The 20,134-nt window shown below is 40.7% G+C and overlaps 1 protein-coding gene across 1 annotated transcript in view; it reads right to left on the bottom strand.

The window, feature by feature from the left end:
• Positions 1-3,566: 3,566 nt before the first annotated feature.
• fgf11a (fibroblast growth factor 11a) overlaps positions 3,567-20,134 on the bottom strand; it is a gene marked incomplete at its 5' end in the record, with an annotated part of 49,832 nt that continues 33,264 nt past the window's right edge. Inside the window, 2 exons of the mRNA XM_051943962.1 lie at positions 3,567-8,963; positions 9,886-10,084. Coding sequence (XP_051799922.1) covers positions 8,821-8,963; positions 9,886-10,084 — 342 coding nt within the window. The remainder of the gene's footprint in view (positions 8,964-9,885; positions 10,085-20,134) is intronic.

The following is a 20,134-nucleotide window of genomic DNA, read 5'->3' on the forward strand; positions in this document are numbered from 1 at the left end:
ATTTGGCACAAACAAACCGAACAGTCATCACTCTCCATCCACTCTACTCACCTGGTTTATCTCCCTGTGATGTCTTCCTCTTCCCTAAAATGAAGTTCAAGATTGGCAGTTTTGATGGGTAGATGGTGTTTGACACAACTAAAAAAAAGGAACTTTCAGGACCACTGGGAGCAGGGTTAGGGTGCCAAGATTTTAATCAGATCAGGAACTTCATGATTGGTTCTGTTTGTTTGTGGTAATGGGAAAACTGTCCCTTTAACCTCTGCTGCTATTTGGTTGTGCTGTAAGATCAAACAGACAAGCAAAACGACTTCCTGGTGGTGGGTAAGAGAAATTCAGAAGCAAAACAGATGAATTTGTCACAGGTCTTATGATCCAGTTGCATCTTCCTCTGAGGTGCAGTTGGAATTATGGTGTCTTAATATTGCTCCTAATCAGTTATTAGTAAATTTAGCAGAGTTATCTGGATAATCCCATTGTGACATGACACTGTGTACGCCCAATGGACTGTTTGACATTTAAAAACAAATGAAAATAAAATGAAAAATTCTACATTTTATTCTCTCTTGCAATAGCATTAATAAAAATAATATTATTGGGTGTCTATTAAGAAACACTGCAGTTATGAATGTTGGTAAACGGCAATCTAATCTATAATCAATCAGGTGTGCAGTTTTAAAAGCTGACAAATAATGACTTTCACAATGCATGAAGTTTACAGTTTGTAAAATGAATACGTACTTGCTCCATGGATGTTGGTCCAGATGTTCTGCAGCATTTTTCTGGAAGACAAAAGATGAGACGGTCTACCAAATGGGTGAGATGATCTGTTTGGCTGTCTGAAATGTAGATGTGTTACATTTCATTCGTTGTGATTTTTATTAATGAATTATCTTTGGCCTTCATCCTGTATCTTACTGTGTTTTCTCATAGTTTCTAAGCCAGGTTGTGCCAAGGGGTGTGTGATGATGGATGAAGATTTTTCACAATCTGGCAACCTATATATTGTCTATATAGAATGAGAATATGAACCACATTATAAAGTCATTACAAAAGGGAGTCCCAGCCACACCAGACCATAATATGTAGTTTAAGAGTTTTCCAAATCTACTAACTCGGCTGACGATGTAACACCTGTAAACAGACGTAGTTCTAGATGTAATATTGTAAGCAGTAAGTCTAAAGAAAAACTCTCCAGAGACCAGCATTACAATCATACAAATATATTAGTTTGTTTTATTCAATTATATCCAATAATGCGTCTCCCTTGACTTTGTGTAAGTTATTATAGAAATAAATACGGATCATATTGCAAATGCAGAGACAAGAGTTGGGGGGATAGTAGGAGTGTTGAGGGGTTAAAGGGGTTGGGGGGGGGGTCAAAGAGTAAATACTGGGTAAAGACTGTTTCTGGAAGGTGTCCAGTAAATGATTGGCGCATGCATGCTGTAGTCCCGCCCCATCTGTGAGCCTCTACCGCAACCCAGGAGTTTTAAATCTGCAAGTCCCTGGCGCTCTCCGAAGTCCTTCTCAGCTCTTTTCTCCAAGTGATCCATGGGCTTTTGGTTGGCGTTTAGTTGTTGTGTTATTCCACTTTGCCAGCAACAGGGGGAGTTACTGCACCCCAACCACATCTGCATGGATATATTTATATATAGAGATATATAGATATATTTTTGCCCCATTTTGAATACAAAAATAGTGTCATTGTGGCTTTGATAACTGGAAGACTGAAGCACTCTTTTTGCATTTGGAAGACGAGAAGGAAAGTAAGATAATGGTGAATTCCCTTAAAATCTTTCTGGAAGACTCACAAGAAGTTGGATCGTCCATGCAGTACGAAAAAAGAAAGAAAAAGTCCAAAAAACATCCTTCGAGGATCGATCACAGAACCACACACACACGTAGAAGATGTGTCGATGCGTGAGACAGACGGCGAACGAAGCAGTCCACATGCTGCCGGTTGAGCCAATTAAAATCTTGTGAAAAGGTCAGAAGTCGGTCAGTCGGTCAGTTCTGTGATTGACAGGTGGATTCTGGGGGATCAGAAGGATATCTCTTTGTAGATTGAGCTTCTTTTTTTTTTTTTTTTTTTTTAGCTAAGTGTCCCACAATATGTGAAAAAGAGACACAGATATGCATTTAAACAGCAAAAGAAATCACATCAAACCAACACACAGGAATGGACTAACAGGGAGTTACAATGGGCCACATATTACCTCATATCATTTCATCACAATTAACAAGAAATTTGACAGGGAATTCCATACTTTCTTTAAGAAAACACACTTTCAGTGGGGAGTAAAGGGGGGGGGGGGGGGGGGGGGGCACTACAGAGTAAAGTCACCACTAAAACATGGGTGGTGCATTAGCTTGTAAGAGGTGAAGTCGCTCCATGATCTGCTCGTAAAGGTCACCCCATTTAGCCAGATCTGCGCCGGCTTGGTGCAGGGTGCTGTGTGTGTGTGTGTGTGTGTGTGTGTGTGTGTGTGTGTGTGTGTGTGTGTGCAATGCAGATGTGTCCAGGGACTGTGGGTGTGCCTTTAAAAAAAAAAAGAAAAATATTTTTATATGTATATGAAGTTGTTTTAATGCTACACAGGATGTGACAGGATTCCAATATAAAAGCCCTTCTTTTTTGAAAAAACGAAAGCAGCTAAAAGAAAATATCCCAGGGAGGCGTCACTCTTTTGTCGGAGCACGTGAGCTACACTCTCTTCCTCCCTCTCTCGTTTTTTTGTGTTTTCTGCTGCATTGCAGATGTGGTGAAGGGACTCCACCTCAAAGTAACACACACACACACACACACTTAAACAGCACACGAGCCGGCTCACAAAAAGGGCAAAGTGTTAAAAAAAATAAAAGCTCTAATAAAACACGCAATTGGTTTCTATATCAATATTATGCTTCTTTTCTTTTTTTCTTTCTTCTCACACCAGCCCAGATAATGTGGCTGCACCTTGTTAATGGAGTTTATTGCTTTCTGCCCAAGGACTCATGCTCATTGATTTGGCCTCTGATTTATCCTCTATTTTCCTTCCTCCCGCCTTATACTGTATTCTCTCTCTTCTTGGGTACACAGAATGGACACACAGAGATATTCAGTCACGGTTACACAACAGCTACACACAAAGACCAAAGCTGATGTGTGTGCGATGTAGTTTAGCCACACAGACACACAGACACACAGACACACACACACACACACACACACACACACACACACTGGTACTGCCTCTAGGTTAAAGAGGAAGTTGTGTTCGCTGTTTCCAAAAGGGACCGCAGAGAGGATGTGCAACTTCAAAGGGAGGCTGTGAGGGCACGAGTTAGCTACACTACAGTACATGACACATGCCTCTCTCCCTCTTTTCACTCTCTCTCCCTCTCTGAGTCCTTCACAACCCCGGATGACCCTCTCTCTGCAGCTGTAATTCGCTCAGTAAGCAGGGAGGGCCCTGACTCGGGAGAAATGGGAGGGAAGGGAGTCCCCGGGGAGAGAGAGAGAGAGAGAGAGAGAGAGAGAGAGAGAGGTGTGTGTGAGTGTGTGTGAAGCTGAATCAGATCTACATCATTTAACTCCCTCCGATATCCACACATTTCACACCTCTCCCATCTCTTTTCATATATAAAGAAACGGCGACGCCAAGCTCTCCAAAGGGCCGATATTTAACATTTAGAGCCTGAATCCGGAGACATTCATCAGCCAGTAAAAAGCAGTAAATTCAGCCGCGTGGGGAGAAAGGAGGGAGGTGTCGCTAATCAAACATGTGCTGGGATAGACGGCCGCCGAGATGAATGGCAAACTTTACATCCTGTAATTCACGCACGGTCGTTTTGAAGTGAAGCCTGAAGGCTGGAGAGGAGACGGGCCGGAACAGAGAAGCTGATTTCAGGCTTCAACAAAAGGAACTCAGAGAGAGAGAGAGTGAAATCAAAGAGTGTGAACATGGCAAAACACACACAAATCTCTGCAATCATGCAAACTCTCTGCTCACAGCAAATGACTTGGTAATTTCTGGAAATCAATAACACTGCAAACAGAGCGGGATACATATTTCTCACACTTTTAGCCCACCTTATAACATTTATCTGCTTACAAAAGATACTATCTGCTCAGCTTCTGACTCAAAATAGAAAACATTTAATAGTATGTGAAAGAATCATGGAGACCAATATTCATTCTTTAAGCCACAAACGGATCCGACAATTCAAATAACAGTCCTCAAACTGGCATAAAAAGGCTGATTCATCTGCATATTCTACAGTGGAACGATGAGACACAGCTTGAAGTGGCTGATAGATCATTTGTAACGTTTAATTGCTGAATCCATGCACACACACACACACACACACACACACACAGCTGCAGTATGAATATCTCAATAATAGTGAAGTGAGATATGAAGCCATCACTCACTAGATGTCAGTGTTGACTGACGTCGGGCTGTTGGAAGTGAAAAGAGCTCCTCTAATAAAACGCTCACTTCTCTACACAGAGTTTGAGGCCTGGTATGAAAAGATTGCAGCCCTTCAAATACTGCAAACAAATAAAATGTGTTTATTTATCGAACTGTTAAAGGGGTTTTTCAGTGAATTTCAGCTTCAGAAAGTTCCAGATTAAAGGCAAAATTGAAGCAGAATTGGTCAAAATATCCTCACAATCAGCTCCAAAACAGCCAAATCCTACATTTCCCATAATGCAACGTCTTTCTCGCTCCCCTGATTGAATTCCGAACACAACAGTCATGACACGTACATTAAAAAAATATTGCAACATAGATTTCCCAGCCCTTAAAATACACGATGTCACAGAAGTCTTATTTGATTTTTTTTGCTGAATTCCTCCTCTCCTCCCATCTAACAGTATCTAGTCCGAGACAGACTTTAATTCTATTCCAGTAGGCAGGAGCCCTCATTTAATTAAACATTTGCCTAATTACTTTGCAAATAATAGTCAAACACTGTGTTCTGGATTTAGCGATCCATAGGGGGTGTCTGGTCAAACACACCAACCTGAAGGTCTATTTAACAGTTTAATTAAGGTCTTGAGTGAGAATGGGAGGTTTTAACAGTAGCCTGTGTTGAATAAATTAAAAAGAAAGATGAAATTATAAAGCACCTCCTTCTGTTTATTCTTCCTTCCTTTCCTTTAAGTCCTCATTTGACCACTCTCTACTCCCTTTGAAAATAAACTCTCCTCAGATGCACTTCCCTTCCTCTCTCAGGTAGCAGATTACTTTGCGCCTCGCCTCCGTCCTGATCGGGTTATCAGCTATTATTATTTACAACCACAGGTTCAGGGAGAGCAGAGGATTATGCACGGAAGGAGGAGTGTGTGCAAATGTGCAGGGAACACTGTCCACATTACCATAATTCCCTCTTAAATCTCTTTTTGTTCTGCTCATCATCGTTAATTACACTCCCAAAAAATCTACTCCTTTCTTTCCTTTCCCTTTGTTGGGTCCCTCTCTCCGAGGCCTGATCATCAATCTCGCCTAGCCTCTACCTCCTGAACACACAGGACTCCCTCGCTTCCCACAATACATAAACATTAGGCGGAAACAATTACCCCGCCTGGCATATTGTATCAAGAAAGTTTGATATGAAAAATGATTGCTTTTCGTGTTGAATGGAAACAACAAATGGAAATGCAAAAAAGAAAAAAAAAAACAAGGTCTCCTGAAAGAGAAGACTGAAGTAGTAAATATTACATATTGCTAGTGACTTCCTTTACCAGGAGAGTGTGCCGAATAAACGCTGACAAAAATGTGATCAAAGCAAAAGCTAACACTTGTATCTTTCTGTTTCAAGAATCCTCCACCTCTACAGCTGTCAGCTTCATTACTTTTATATGACTTTGGTTTCCTATTTTTCCTCAGAACAAAACAGAACAGTCACATCATGTAATAATATATGAACTCTCATTAATAACAGTGCAAGGACTGAGGCTTGAAATTCCTCTTTGCAACAAAACCAAAACTTCCCGGAGAGATTTACCTCGACTCATAAGATAACATTTCAAAACAGAATCTCAGTAAAAACTAGTGGCTTTAAAGTGAATGTGTGAAACCATGCTGTTGCACAAGAGCAAATAAAGACTTAAAGGATCACCCCAGTGATTTAGTATTGCACTTCTAAAAAGTTTGGGGGGTTGTGAAAGTTAGATTAAAAAAGGAATGGTTGAAATCAATGCAGCGGATGCCGAGATATCCTGACTTTCATTCCTTAATTTGAATACAGTGCAAGAAAACCCTGGATCCTACACTTCCCATAATGCAATTCAGCCCTACTGTCCATTCTGCTTCCCAGACTGGGCTATTTTATTTTTTTATTTTTACATTTTTTATTAATTTATTACAGAAGAAAACATCAGCATAATCATCTGCTAAACTGTGTGATTATTTTATTATTTTTCTGGATAGCTTGAGTTTGAAAGCTAGCTAGCTTACCACACCACTGTAGCCTCCTGCTCCCCTCTGCTTGAAGCTAGAATACTGAGGCTGTATTAGCCACTACTAGTGCAACATACATAAAATTGAAACCTGCTGAACTGCATTGTGGGTAAAAGCAGGCACCAGGTATTAACAAGCAAAAATGATTTGTGGAATAACTTAAATTAATTCTTTATAGTGAGTCTGATTCCAATTCTATATGAAATGCATTACCAGTCAAAAGTTTGGACGCACCTTCTCATTCAGTGCTTTTTTAAAATTTATTTGCATTATTTTCTAAATTAATACTGAATATTAACATTTTTTGTATGCAACATGATTCCATATGTAATATTTTATAGTTTTGATGTCTTCAGTATTAATCTACAATGTAGAAAATAATTCAATAAACACCACTGAATGAGAAAGAAACTTGACTGGTAGTGTATTTATCATATATTACACACAAATTGTTTCTCTATATTGATTCTGTAGAAACCTTTATACCAACAGGACATTATACATGTGACTATGCACACACATTTTTCAGTGAATTTTGTATAAATAGGAATCAAAAGGCATTTTTTGAGGATTATCATTTGTTTTCAGGGGTGTTCACGAAGCTGTGTCACCATCATTCACCTGCATATTGACATTTTTGAGTCCATTTGGGGCAATTTTGTGGTGTAAACACAATATATATATGCTTGAAATCTGCAAAGAATTAGCAAGTCATATGGATTTGGATCAAGTTTGGGTTACTAATTTGGCAGGATAAATTAGGTCAGGACACTAGACGGCTGTTTCCCCAAGACTCCAAAGGTGTATTTTATGGCAGGAACACAGCACGAAGGATATTTGTGTCTTGTAGACAGTGACGGGGCGGCAAGTAATCTGCAGAAGCAGTTTCTTTAAAAATCCGCTATAATACGGCAGCACATTCTGGATGCAATAACCAAATAAAAGCATATTTCATCTCTATATTTTGATGCCAAGAATGCCACACTGACAAAGAGGGTCTGCACATACTGTGAGGACCTTGAGGGTTTATGCAATGCATGACCAGCCACAGTGAAAAAAGCTATTGCACTGCAATCACAAGCTACACAGTCAGGCTCCATCACTATCCCATCTCACTGATAATATCCTCATCATCTCCCAGAACCGGCCTACACACTCGCTGCCGTGTCGACACGTATGCGAGCATTCATGAGTGTGTGTGTGTTAACGCGTGTCATTGTGTTAAGTGTGCTAAGTCGAGAGATGGTTTTCCGCAGTCGTCGCTCATGGACATCGGGACGGCTGAAGTGTGTGCGTGCAGTACACACACACACACACACACACACACCTCTGCGCGTGTTTGTAAATGTCATTGTGTAAATGAGCTTGTGTGTGTGTGTGTGTGTGTGTGTGTGTGTGTGTGTGTGTGTGTGTGTGTGTGTGTGTGTGTGTGTGTGTGTGTGTGTGTGTCTGTGTGGTTATGTGGTGTGCCGAGGGAGCTCTTGGCCCCTCGTTTAAGGGTCGAAAGATTCTGATCAGCCCCAGACTCCATTAACAGAGCCAGAGAGGACGGGAGGGGTTTTCTTGTGCCGCAGAGTGGAAAATTGAGTCCATGTCACAAACTAATCAAATCGTGCCAAAGGTGAATAGAAGAAAAAGGGAACACACGCGTACATGCAGTCACACACACACACACATACACACTCACTCACAGACACAAACAGGGCTGACAAGTATTCAGGCCATCTCGCAAAATTTGCTGACACACACAGAAGATGTGGACTGAGCAGATGGCTGCAGAACCAAAGTCTGCAAGGGTCCCTGTGACAGCCTCGCATTCGAGTGACTCCATGTCAAGCTAACATTAGCATGAAACCCTTCAGGGAAATAAAAACACAACCCATTTGTAAAGTATGTGCTGCAGAGGGACGGATTTGCCCGTCGCACCCATTGTGGTACCAGGAAGACTTTGCTTGGATATTTGGTTGACTGGAAGGATGTCGCTGATGATGGCTAGAAGGCATGTGGGATCTCCTTCCAGCTGCTTTGAACACGCTGTGATGACATGCTATACAACACTAGGCCACTGTTCACCTCTTCATGGAGTTATTGCTTGTATATCCCAGGCTCTGCGAATCACAGAGGTTATTCAATAAGAAGGTGGAGGGCTGGTGTGGATGGGTTCGGGGGGGAAGGGTCTGTGAAGGTAAAAGGGGGTTTCCCATTGGCCTGGACCTGTTCCCCGTTCTCCAACGTTCACAGCAGTGCATTGTGGGGTCAGTGTTACAGGCAGCAGGTGGCGGGTAGCCCTAACAACCTTGTTCAGGTGTCCGCTGGTGCCCATCGCCCCGTGTCATCCACCCCTCCTCCACCCCAGTGTCTCTGAGCGCTAGGAGGAGGAGGTTTTGGTTTTGGACTGAGGGTCTTTCTTGCCGTTCTGGAGCACGGGCGAGTCACTGGAGGTCTTGGGCGTTTTTCTGGGTGGACTCTGCTCAGCGACGTCATGTAGAGAGGGCTCCCTGTACATGGCGACTAGGGATGGAGAAGGCAAAGAGAGAGTTAAAGGATTGGGTAAATGTGACATGACATTTTTTTAGGTACATTTTTGGAGCTCTTCCCTTTATTTATTACCCAAGAACAGATTTTGTGAAAAGTTTTAGCACGAAATCAACTGGGAAACTATAAACAAATAGAGGAAAAATTAAGAGTATCTTCCAGTATTACGGCTACAAACAATTTTAAAACTGCACTGATTCATTCCTTCATACAAAAAATAAATAAAGTGATGATTTATACTTTAACATGAAAATAAATTATTGCTACCTCTATGCAGTTCTTTTCAGCTCTATAGAGCATTTTACCACCTTTTGGCCAGTTGTTTTGGTCTTAGAGTATGCAGCTTTAATAGTCTTGTTCTAATTTCCAAATGCAGCAGGCAGCTGTTTACAGCAGACCAATACTAAACCAACTCTCTGTGTACTGTGTACATGGAAGAAAACATCACCTATACACAGTTAGCTAATAGTATGAAAACGTAAATGAGTAATTAGCTTAGTTTATGCAGACCAAAACATTTTTCTAAAAGGAGAGTGAATATTTTACTTGCCTTCGTCAGGTGTGAGGAATCACAACTTCAAATGATAATCCTGCTAAGTATCTGCTGGATATGAAAACTGGCAACTGACTTGTTCATCATATCAAATTTTCAAGGTTTAACCATGTGTTTACAGGTTATTCTGCTGCACCCTAGTGGGCAAATAATGATCAACACATCTGCTATCCTTCCAACCGAAAAGAAAAGTGTAAAAATCTCTGTTGTGTCACTTCCTGGGTTACATACTTTTGATTTACTTGTCTATGGTACTTGGTCTTATTCAGCGAAAAGTCTTAACGTTGGAAGCCTATCCAGCAAAGTCTTGGAGAAGCATGTAAGGTTGATATTCATCTGTAATACCTTCAATAAGTTTGGGCAGGAAGTGAGCAGCTCCCTTGGTCTTCTTGACTCGGTTCCCCTTCATAACTTGTCCGTCCCGGTTGATGCCGATGTACCACGCCCGTCCCGACTGGGTCTGTCTGTACAGGATGGACGAGTAGGTGACGTAGTAGTTCTCAAACACACACTCCTTAAACTTGCACTCAGGTGTGAAGTGTTCCTGCAAGACACACAAACACACACATGACATTAGGTCAGATGAGAAGAATAACACATTTGGAGCGAGCGCCATTTTTTAAAATCTCTTCCATTATTTATATATTTACTCTTCAATTCCACTGGCTCAGCTGGGAATGGGAGGAAATGGGGCCCACATTTCATTGTGACAGGGTTACAGGAGCATCTGCGGTCGGATCAACTAAGTACACGGACACACACACTCCAGCAAACTCGGTTCAACATGTGCACCATCGCATGGACAAAGTGGGTTTTTGTAAGCAAGGATGCCATAACTCAGCCGGTTTCAGTTTACCTGCAACAAATAACAACCAAGCAGATCCTTCACCTCCCTGCATAGTTTAATGACCCTGCTGTTGGCCTTGAGCTCACACACATGCACAGACTCGCATAGCTCCACATTAGACAATACGTCAACAGCGGGACATCCCCCCCCCCATCTCCCTCTTGTTACAGCTCTCACATATTCCTTCTCTATCTCATATTCTGCCTCTCCTTCTCCACTTCATTCCCTCCATCCCTCCGTCATTTGGTAACCTTGTCGAGGAACAAACCAATTTGCAGGATTGATTTGGAGCCTTGATGTGACGGGTGAGCAGAAAAGGCCTGAATAAGGAGTTTGCTCTCTCTCGCTCTCTCTCTCTCTCTCTCTGTGCTTCTCATTCCCATTCCCCTTCCCTCCTTCTCTCCATCTTCTATCTCCTCTGTGTTTGTCTGCCACACTGCAGGGCCTTAACGCCTGCCCATATCCATTGTAGCGCACATAAACAAGCTAATTACATTGACTGTATCGCCCATTCTTTAATTACACATCCATTCACTTAGGCAGCCATTCATTTCCTTGCCCACCCATTACCTTAGCTCTATTAGCACAGAGTGAAATCCAAAGGTCTGCAGTGTCTCGGAAGGTGTAATCAGATTGCTATCATTAACTGTGTTTGCGCTGCAGTGTGACACACCTCATCTTCTCTGCACTTGCTTGTGTGTATGTGGTGGGAACCTAAATGGATTGAAGCCTGCTTTGTGAAGCCCAATCACCAGCTTGCTACCCCACCTTCCCATCCAGACAGCCATTCACAAGTTCATTAGTTGATTAATTATGTGAATTAAACGGAAAGTGGCCATACGTATAAAGTAAAGGGTGTGTAAATGAGTGTATGGTGAATCTGTGTCATTACCAATCTACGATCAACCTTGTGGAAGGGAAGGTTTGCTGATTGGCTGCTATCATCCTGGATGGCCACTGCAAAGAAATGGAAGGATGCAAATTTGGGAATATCACAGTTTTGGTGTCATTTCACAGCTTGCAGGATCAGCGGTGCAAAGTAAATGCATTTACTTCTGCGGTATACTTAAATGGTGAGTCCAGTTTTAGATGTAGACTTCTGGTATCAATCTGCCTACAACAGCAAACAACATGCAGAAAATGGCATTCTTTGTGTTTTGATCATTCATTAGGGCAAGACACTAATTTGCAGGGGCACCATAGCTGCTTCCTGGGCTAAGCAGCACCCATCGTAATTGTGATTGGTTTAAAAAAAAATGCAAACATGGCTGATTCTTTTTTGCCCCTGTAGCAGAATGAGGTGCAGTCAGATCATTCTTTAGCACTGACATGGTGCTGTGGAGATAGGTCTGATTATGCAAGACTGACGCAATATCATAATTAGCCCTCTGGGTAATGGTAAGTCTGAAATGCTCAGGTCTGTACAGATTCAGGGAAATGAGAAGTCGCACAAAACAGCAAAAGGCTTCCAGTAGCTTTCCAACGATTTTAACATGAATCTGACTGATACTGAAATCAGAAATTAGTCACCTGAAACAGCCATTTTGCTAACAGCATCAGAGATCTCCATACTGGGCAACTTGCCAATTGACCTAATCGACCTGTATATTCATCCGAACATACTCTTTTCAGGGCTGCAGGGAGACTGTATGAACGTAGCTTCTTAGTTTGAAAAGTGAAGCCAATGCATAAGTGCCTTAAACCTGCATTCTTTCTAACAGTCAGCAGGGGGCGACTCAGCTGGTTGCAAAAATAAATCTGATAGTCTGGAAGTCACTGAGAAAATGGCTGCTTCTCCTTTGATATCTTTCCTCAGTAAACATTCTCCAAATGAGTTTATGGTCTCAATTACTAGCTTAAAGATTTTTTGAAAACACCATGAAGTTCATTTTCTAAAATTATGATCCCATTTATAGTAAAATGGATGATAAACAAGGTATGTTTGAGAGTGGGGCTATCTTGCGGTTGACAGGTGGCTACCATGTGTGATGTCCTTGGGTTCTCATGACCCATTAAGCCACAAAATTGGAAATATGCTCAACTGAAATAAACCGCAAAGTTACATTTTGAGGCAAAGACCAAACTTTCATTTATGCTACAAATGTTGCCCCATTTTATATTAAACCATTCCTTTTACCCTGCAGGTGTAGACAGTTTTCACAAAATAAAATGCATTAAGATTAAATTGGTGGTTTATGGTCTTATAGTTAAAAGCAGATTCTCCTTGACACAACTTCCAGATGCCTATGAAGCAATTACAGCTCCATAAAGTCATTTCTCCATTAAGCCCACCATATGGTTTCATATTGTTAGGCTTAATCAGAAATAAACATTTCAAGATTTTTTTTTTTAAAAAGCAAGAAATTCAACAGAATTGAAATAATTTAGTTGATCTAGAAAGACTTCAATAAAAGTTTCCAACAGTCTGAAAACAAAGATACTGTATTGAATATAATGTTAGACCAGTACCATTTCAGAAAATGCAATTAATAAACGAGTCCACATGTAGCACAAGTTGCTTCTTTTTCGGGTCACTCATTATTTCATGACCCCTGAAATTTATTCCGTGTCCCTCTGGAGGAGCCCGACCCCTAAGTTGGGAACCGCTTGGCAAAACAACCTAATTATGTGCAACGTAATGAAAACTGTTGCATGCCGTCGCCTATAGAACAATCAGAGAGCAGGTTTCAGGAATGTGTACTGACTTTTTTATATGTTTGTCGATACTAATTGTAGTGTATTTAATTTATGCAGGATTTTGAATGTGGGGCTTGAACTTAGTTTCACTTCTACTCCATAAAATATATCTTCTGCTGCCTAATAAGTCCTTCTGCTCCTGATATTTCAAGTACATTCTGCTGCTAATGTGGTGAAAATCATGACTGCTGGGCTTTTACTTGTAATTGAGTCTTTCTATTTCTTCTCAGCATTATTTAATATTATTATTTAAAATTATATTTTCACGACTTTTAGAACTGAAAAGGATCAGTTCAGTGAAATAGTTTCTTTCAAGACACAATTTGAAGTTGCTCTAAACCATAATGATAAAAAAAAAACCTCAAATCCAATCATTTAGGAGAGAAAAAATGCTATTTTAAAGAAATATTCTAAATGCTTGTGTATCTATTGACAAATAAAATCTAAAATATACCATTTTACCACTATATCTTCCTTTTTTGCTCACCAAAGTAGCTTTACATTAATATTACCCTCTACTGTGTCTTTATTTGAGCCGACAGCATCCCGTGTGCCTGTGGTCACGTATGAAGCCTCTAATACATCCCATTAAACTGCACGCTGGTGTCTTCTTAACCACATTTCAACTCCATCAAGATGTCAAGTCCACTCAAACCCCTGATGCTTCAGACTGATGTTTAAGGGCAGCCTGTCATCTTATCTGAATGTCTGCGCTCCTGACAGAAAATAAACACAAAGTACTTCAGTCACTGTTAAAGCCGCGTTTAAAACTTACTCTAACGCCATAAAGACCTGCAGTCAGCGTACACGACAACACAAAAGCAATGTTTTTTAGAGAATCAACCATTAATGAATTCCAGATTTAAGATACACCTTTAATATTTCATGCAATTTGACTCGTAGCATTGTGTCGTATGCTTGCAGGAAAACAGAAAGGCTTGAGAATGCACACAGAAAACACTCAGCTCTGGAGTGAGTGAATTTAATTCGCTGTTCTGTGGTTGCAATGTCAGTTCAAACATTTCCAAAATATTTCACCATCATACATGTTTAAGTCTGGAATTTGTAGATGATTTTAAATAAAAAACAACTACGACCACATAGAATTTCAGTGATATATGTTCTAATTGTTTCTAATTTGATTAAAGTCTTGGCCAGAAGCCAGCTTCATGTACTCAGGGTGCCATCAGCAATGCTGCTTTATAGGATAACACAATATTAAACAGTCGTTTATGGAGACACATTATTCACACAGCAGACACACGGGGGGGAGATGCACATCTGTCTGCAAGTTTTACTCTGAAAAGACTTCAGGTTGATTTCTGACTGATCATTCCCTCCTCATCAGAAGCTGAGGAAAGGCCCGACCTCCTCCTTCTCCTCCTCCTGCCTCTTCACCCAAAACTCTAATAAAAAAAACTGTGAAAACTATCCGTCACCTGAGTCCAATAAACCCTCATTTCCCCTCATCTGGAAGACAAACCAGACTTCAGCTGCAGTTTCTCTTGCATTCAGCAGGGGCTGCTCCAAACACGCAGCCCATCCTGGAAGCTTCCCGTCGCCACCGCCGCTCCTGATGCTCCAAAATTAACCGGTGTCTACTTGCCACTCCATAACACTCAGCTCCCCCCCAAAGGACCTCTTTTAGCACGCTAAAAAGCACTTGATTCGGAGAACAACCACAAATCCACACACGGCTTCTTTCTGGGCTGCTTTTTTTTATGCGCATTATTTGAGGAAGACTTTATCATGTCGTATCACACGCCTCCGGATGGATGACAACCAGACAACAATGCAAAATGAGACTGCACCACTTCAGGGCTTGGTGGCGACTAGCTGACTTTTGAAAGATATTCTGATTTCACTAAATCTAATAACTTTTATTTGGCCGGGACACACTTGTACAGATTTTACACACACACAGATAGCAGAGACACGAGGACGGTGTGTGTGTTTAGATGTGTGTGAGGGTGTGTACATCCACTCATGCGTGTCTGCTGTTGTGACAGAGAGACATGACGGATCCCTCTTACATCAGTGGGAGGCCACCCGGCGCCAGATGATGACATGCACACACACACACACACACACACACACACACACACACACACACACACACACACACACACACACACACACACACACACACACACACACACACACACACACACACCAACAGTGACGGATGGACTGATTCCCTCCCTCATCACTCACTCCCACAGACAGACAGAAAAGAGTAGAAGAAGAAGAAGAAGAGAGGGATGGAAAGGAAGAGAAGCGGGACAAAATGAAGCAGAGAGGGCAAAAAAATGAAATGAGAGATGAGGTAGACGAAACAGAGAGCAGAGCGGGATTACGCTCCAGTAATGACACACACAGCCTCATCTTATTTCCATCCGCTGACACCTAAAGACATTATTCAGGCCCTGTTTCACCGGCTGCCATTAACCAATGAGCCTCCCATGCACTCAGGTGGAGGGGATTGATTCTATGTAAGACCTCTGCCAAAAAGTCAATAGGCATCGGGGCAGAAAAAACCCGGATTAGGCTTTGATTGGACGTGCGACACGGCAATGCAACCGAGCGTGAAGAACTTAAAAGGACTTACAAGCCGCAATCAGGCTAGCACAGGTTAATCCAGGGGCTTTAAGTTGCAGACGCTTATCGAGCGGGTCCCAGAGGATGAACGTATTTCACACCATCGATAGGATACATGTATGTGTTCATGTGGCTTCTCGTGTCCGTCTTTGCACTGGACATGATGGAGTAAAGACGAGGGATTTTTACAGCTTTCGGTGAATCATGTTCGAGGGTTTACATGTCGGCAGCTACGCCTGATCAATATAGACTTTCCTGTCACTGTGGCACCGAATGAGTTTTGTGAGCTGGGAGTTTCGTGACAAATGTGATAAATAGGATGTTTTGGCGAGTGTAAGAGAAAATCATGCTTCTGCAAAGTGACAAGGGAGTCTTAAGTTATGGCTGGAGTCCTCAGTCAAACCCCATGCCAAGTAGAAGTGCTCATGTCCTAAAGACAAGTTATTATGTGATCCTCATCAAAATCAACACAATTTTATCAGCACATTTATTGTATTAAAAGAGAAAAACTGGATATACTACTGTAAAAAAAAAAAGAATCCCATCTAACTCTCTGAACCCCAAAACTTGCCGGTGGGTTTGAAAGACTATGAATCTCTTAAAATCACTTTCTCAAAAAAAAAAAAAAAAAAAAGACACGGTTAAAAACAAAAAAGAATGATCGAATTTCCAACGTTCTGACAGTCCTTGAACTACTCATCCGTGACCTGCAATATTAAATAAATAAAATGTAACCAAATCTGAGCTTTAATTTGGAATAATTCATCATAATCACTTCTTTTTATGTTTCATTCAACAAAAACATTCTCCAAAATGAAAAGAGAGATTGAAAGCATTTTTACAGATTTGCAACTTTAGGACAGTTCTTGAACTACTCGTCTGAGGTTCAACCAAACATAAGCTTAAAACCATGAAATTTCCTCCGTATTCCATTCTGCATGCTCCATTCTAAGGTAAAATAAACTGGATGCACCAAAAATAAAATAAAGAAATTCTGTGTGGTTCAGAACAAAACTTTTGTGACTTTTTGGCTGAACTTGGATGAAATGCAGGCTGTGCAGCAGAAAGGAGAAAAGTGTGAAAAAGCTGCAAAATATCTACAGTTTGATGATTCACCCTTCATTCCAATAATAGTAACACCTGCAGGCACTTGGAAAGAAGTTGTGCATGTCAGTTCCAGTTTTTGTTCCATTTTTGAAAATTAAATAATCAAAGAAACTCATGTTTTTTGTGATTTATGATGCTCTAGCTTTGCTATGCTGCTAAAAATACATTTTGGAGTTGTTTCTGGTTCTAGTCACAGCTGTGTTGTTTCTACAGAGGTGAAGGATTTATTATTATGGTGAAAAATGAGCCCATGTTAAGTAGCAAATAAAAAAAACTGTCCAGAAACTACTTTGGGTTGACAGGGTTTAAAAGAAACTGATCAAGTGTGCCTTGGAGTTTAACTCCTGTGACACAGTAAAGTCCATTTTCAGACATCAAATAAGTAACACTGCTGGCTTCATTAAACAGCTGAAGTGATGGCTTTGCCATTCAGACATGAGTGACTTTGCATTAATGTGGCTTTATTCAGACATTGCACAGACTGTTAAGGAAACAGACACAGCAGATGCGACAATGAAGGGATCAAGTCGCACCTTTTTAAGCGTCATGTCTTTGGCTGATCCAGTAAGTTTACCTTCATTACTTTTATGGAAAAGCAAGCTGGTGCTATATACCATAAATTGCTGCCAGAATAATGAAAAGGGTCCGATTGTTCATCCTGCTGTTAGACTCATTCAAAGCTCAACTTTTTTACTGCATATAATTTAGACCTTGGGCTTGGGAAGGATATCAATTCAAGAGTTACTGTACTTTGAAGCCAAAGTAGTATGAGGCATGAAGTCATCAGATTTATGGTTTGAGTCCGAGTTAAGTGACTCCAGTCCACACTTCTGAAAAGTGTTCTGGAGGCACCCACAAGGAAAGATTTCATTAAACATGTACTTTTTTTTGGCCAAATTGGTGGCAGCAGAAACAAGCTGACAGACCAACGTTCTTGTAAAATATAGAGCAATGTTAGCTTTTATTAGAACGTGTGTTTCTGGCCACTCACTGAACATAAGAGGTGAGATAGACTGCTCCTGTGCATGCAACATGTGCAAGTAGAAACTGTCATTAGTCAAGACTGTATCGATTGTCCAATCAACATCAGGATCTCTGTTTCATGTCATCGTTGTGACCAAGAGGAGGTGTGAATTCCCAGTTTCACCATGGATCTCAAGCTTGAGCTGAGGAGATATTGACTAAACTTGATTAAAAAAAAACAAAAAACAAGATTGCTGGTTTATGAGGCTTGAAAGAAAGTATTAGATCAGAACTTTCATATTTTTCTCGGAGAGAAATTTGCTAAAGTTATTTGACGCTGTGCGGACGAGGAGCATCATATCATTACTGAGGTCAAAAGGCCGAGTTTGGCTTCACGACTTCAAGTCTGTCGGCCGACTGTCAGCTCACATCTTCAGCCTCCGTCTCCGTCCTGTCCCTCCTGTCTCTTCACTTCACAGTCCAATAAAACAGAAAGTGTCATAAAAAAATATCCTGCGGGGGAGAAAGTTTAAAGGGACGGCCAGGTTATAAAAATATATTGCATTGATCATGAATTGGGAGCTGCTTTCTTTCATCCACTTGGGTTAGTGTCTCTTCTTTCTAATGCTGTTACTGCACGATAAATGACTGGAAACTAAATCTGTGATCAAACATGTCATCAGAACAAGTGAAATCAAACAGGACTTTGGTTGAGGACAAACCTGACATAGAGGAATAAAATGGGGCGTTTTCGTCCCGATATAGTGAATATTTACCCGCATATGCAACTCTTGTCAGGAGGATAAGAATCAGCACCAAACGCACACAGAGCAAGGTTAGCCTTATAAGCTTGTTTACCAGCAAAGCAGATGATTATCTGAGCAAATCAGCAGGAAAAACAACTTTAATTGGAGACAAACAGCTGAGGAAGCATCGCAGGAGCTCGCAAAACAATCCTCCGAAGATAGGCGTAATTATCATTTATTAATTTATGCATGGACAACACGCAGCCGTGCCGGTATCCTTTTGTTTATTTTTGCATTATCGTCAGCACTGTTCTTTCAAATCGTGCGTTTAAACCATCACTCAGCATTTAGGGGGAGAAAACTTCAATTTCCAAGCTGCTAGCTCGCCGTTTTCTCTGGCGGATAAACCAGCCGGCTCAAGTGTTAAAAAACATCAACATCTACAAGCGTTAAGTGAAAAACAACCTCTGGCATTGAAAGCAACTTTGTCAAAGCCCACAGTAGCACCCAGCAGAGACAGTGTTTTCTTGGGTTCTAAAAGCAGCATTTTTTCTGGTTGACTTGCGCTACGATTGTACACAGAGCTGTTAGGACTTATTCACAGACAAAAAGATGCTTCACTCTGAAAAAAGGGACGTGTCATCTTCACTGGAGCTGTGTGAGAATCTGATCTATTACTGTGGGACAACAGAAAACAAGACTAGAGCACAAATAGAAGCCGGTTTTAAAGGGCCTACCAGTGATTTTTTTTCTGACTTTTGATATGCATAAACTGATATAAATTGCTAATCATTGTATATTAGCAGAAGCATTACAAGGAAAAGACCCACCATTTTAAGAATCCTAAATGGAAATTTATGGAAGAATTCAACAACAAAGATGAGGATGTATAACGTATGTCCTGTCCCTGACTAAAAATACTTTTTAAGCTTTATTCTGGGCCAAAGTCATCAAATTCTTATGTGTTTTATTAAACAAAAAACTGAAACTATACATGCAGCTCTCATCCCACTTTTTACATAAGGGCCTGGTCCTGTGATCCCTCATAACCTGATGTGTTTTTTGCTTTTTGTTGTATTTTTATAAGAACTAACTGTCTTTAAAACAGTTCAGTAGTTGTAAAATTGTCAAGTAGATGATTTTTAGTAGAGGGTTAATCTAAGTTATATGCCTTATAGCGTCCTTATTAGTCCAAAATGTTCTATTCCAATTTATTTTTGAATTGATTTCATTGGAATTAATTACAACTAATTATTTTTTCTATTCATTTCTGTTGAAGTTGCTGGCTTTAAAAACAAAACGGCTATCTGAAAACTGACAGTTCGTTGTGTGTCTGTTCCAGCACTTAGAGTGATTTGATCCATAACGAATAAAAAATATTGATCAAAGCAGCTTCAAATGGCTCATAAAGGGCTCCAAATGTGGTTAAAAGTTACAAAAAAGCTGCAAAATGAAGCCTAAATTGAGTAAGAATTGGCTTTGAGAATCTAAGTGTTGGTTTGTTTGGCAAAAATAGACAGATTTATCATTTACTTTCTATCATTTACTTTGGTAGCTAGCAGAGGGTGGATCACTTGTGAAGTTGAATAACCCAATACTTTACGACTTTAAAGGTCAAAATATGCTGCATAATATA

This window comes from Acanthochromis polyacanthus, chromosome 23 (assembly GCF_021347895.1).
Source record: "Acanthochromis polyacanthus isolate Apoly-LR-REF ecotype Palm Island chromosome 23, KAUST_Apoly_ChrSc, whole genome shotgun sequence".
NCBI lineage: Eukaryota > Metazoa > Chordata > Actinopteri > Pomacentridae > Acanthochromis > Acanthochromis polyacanthus.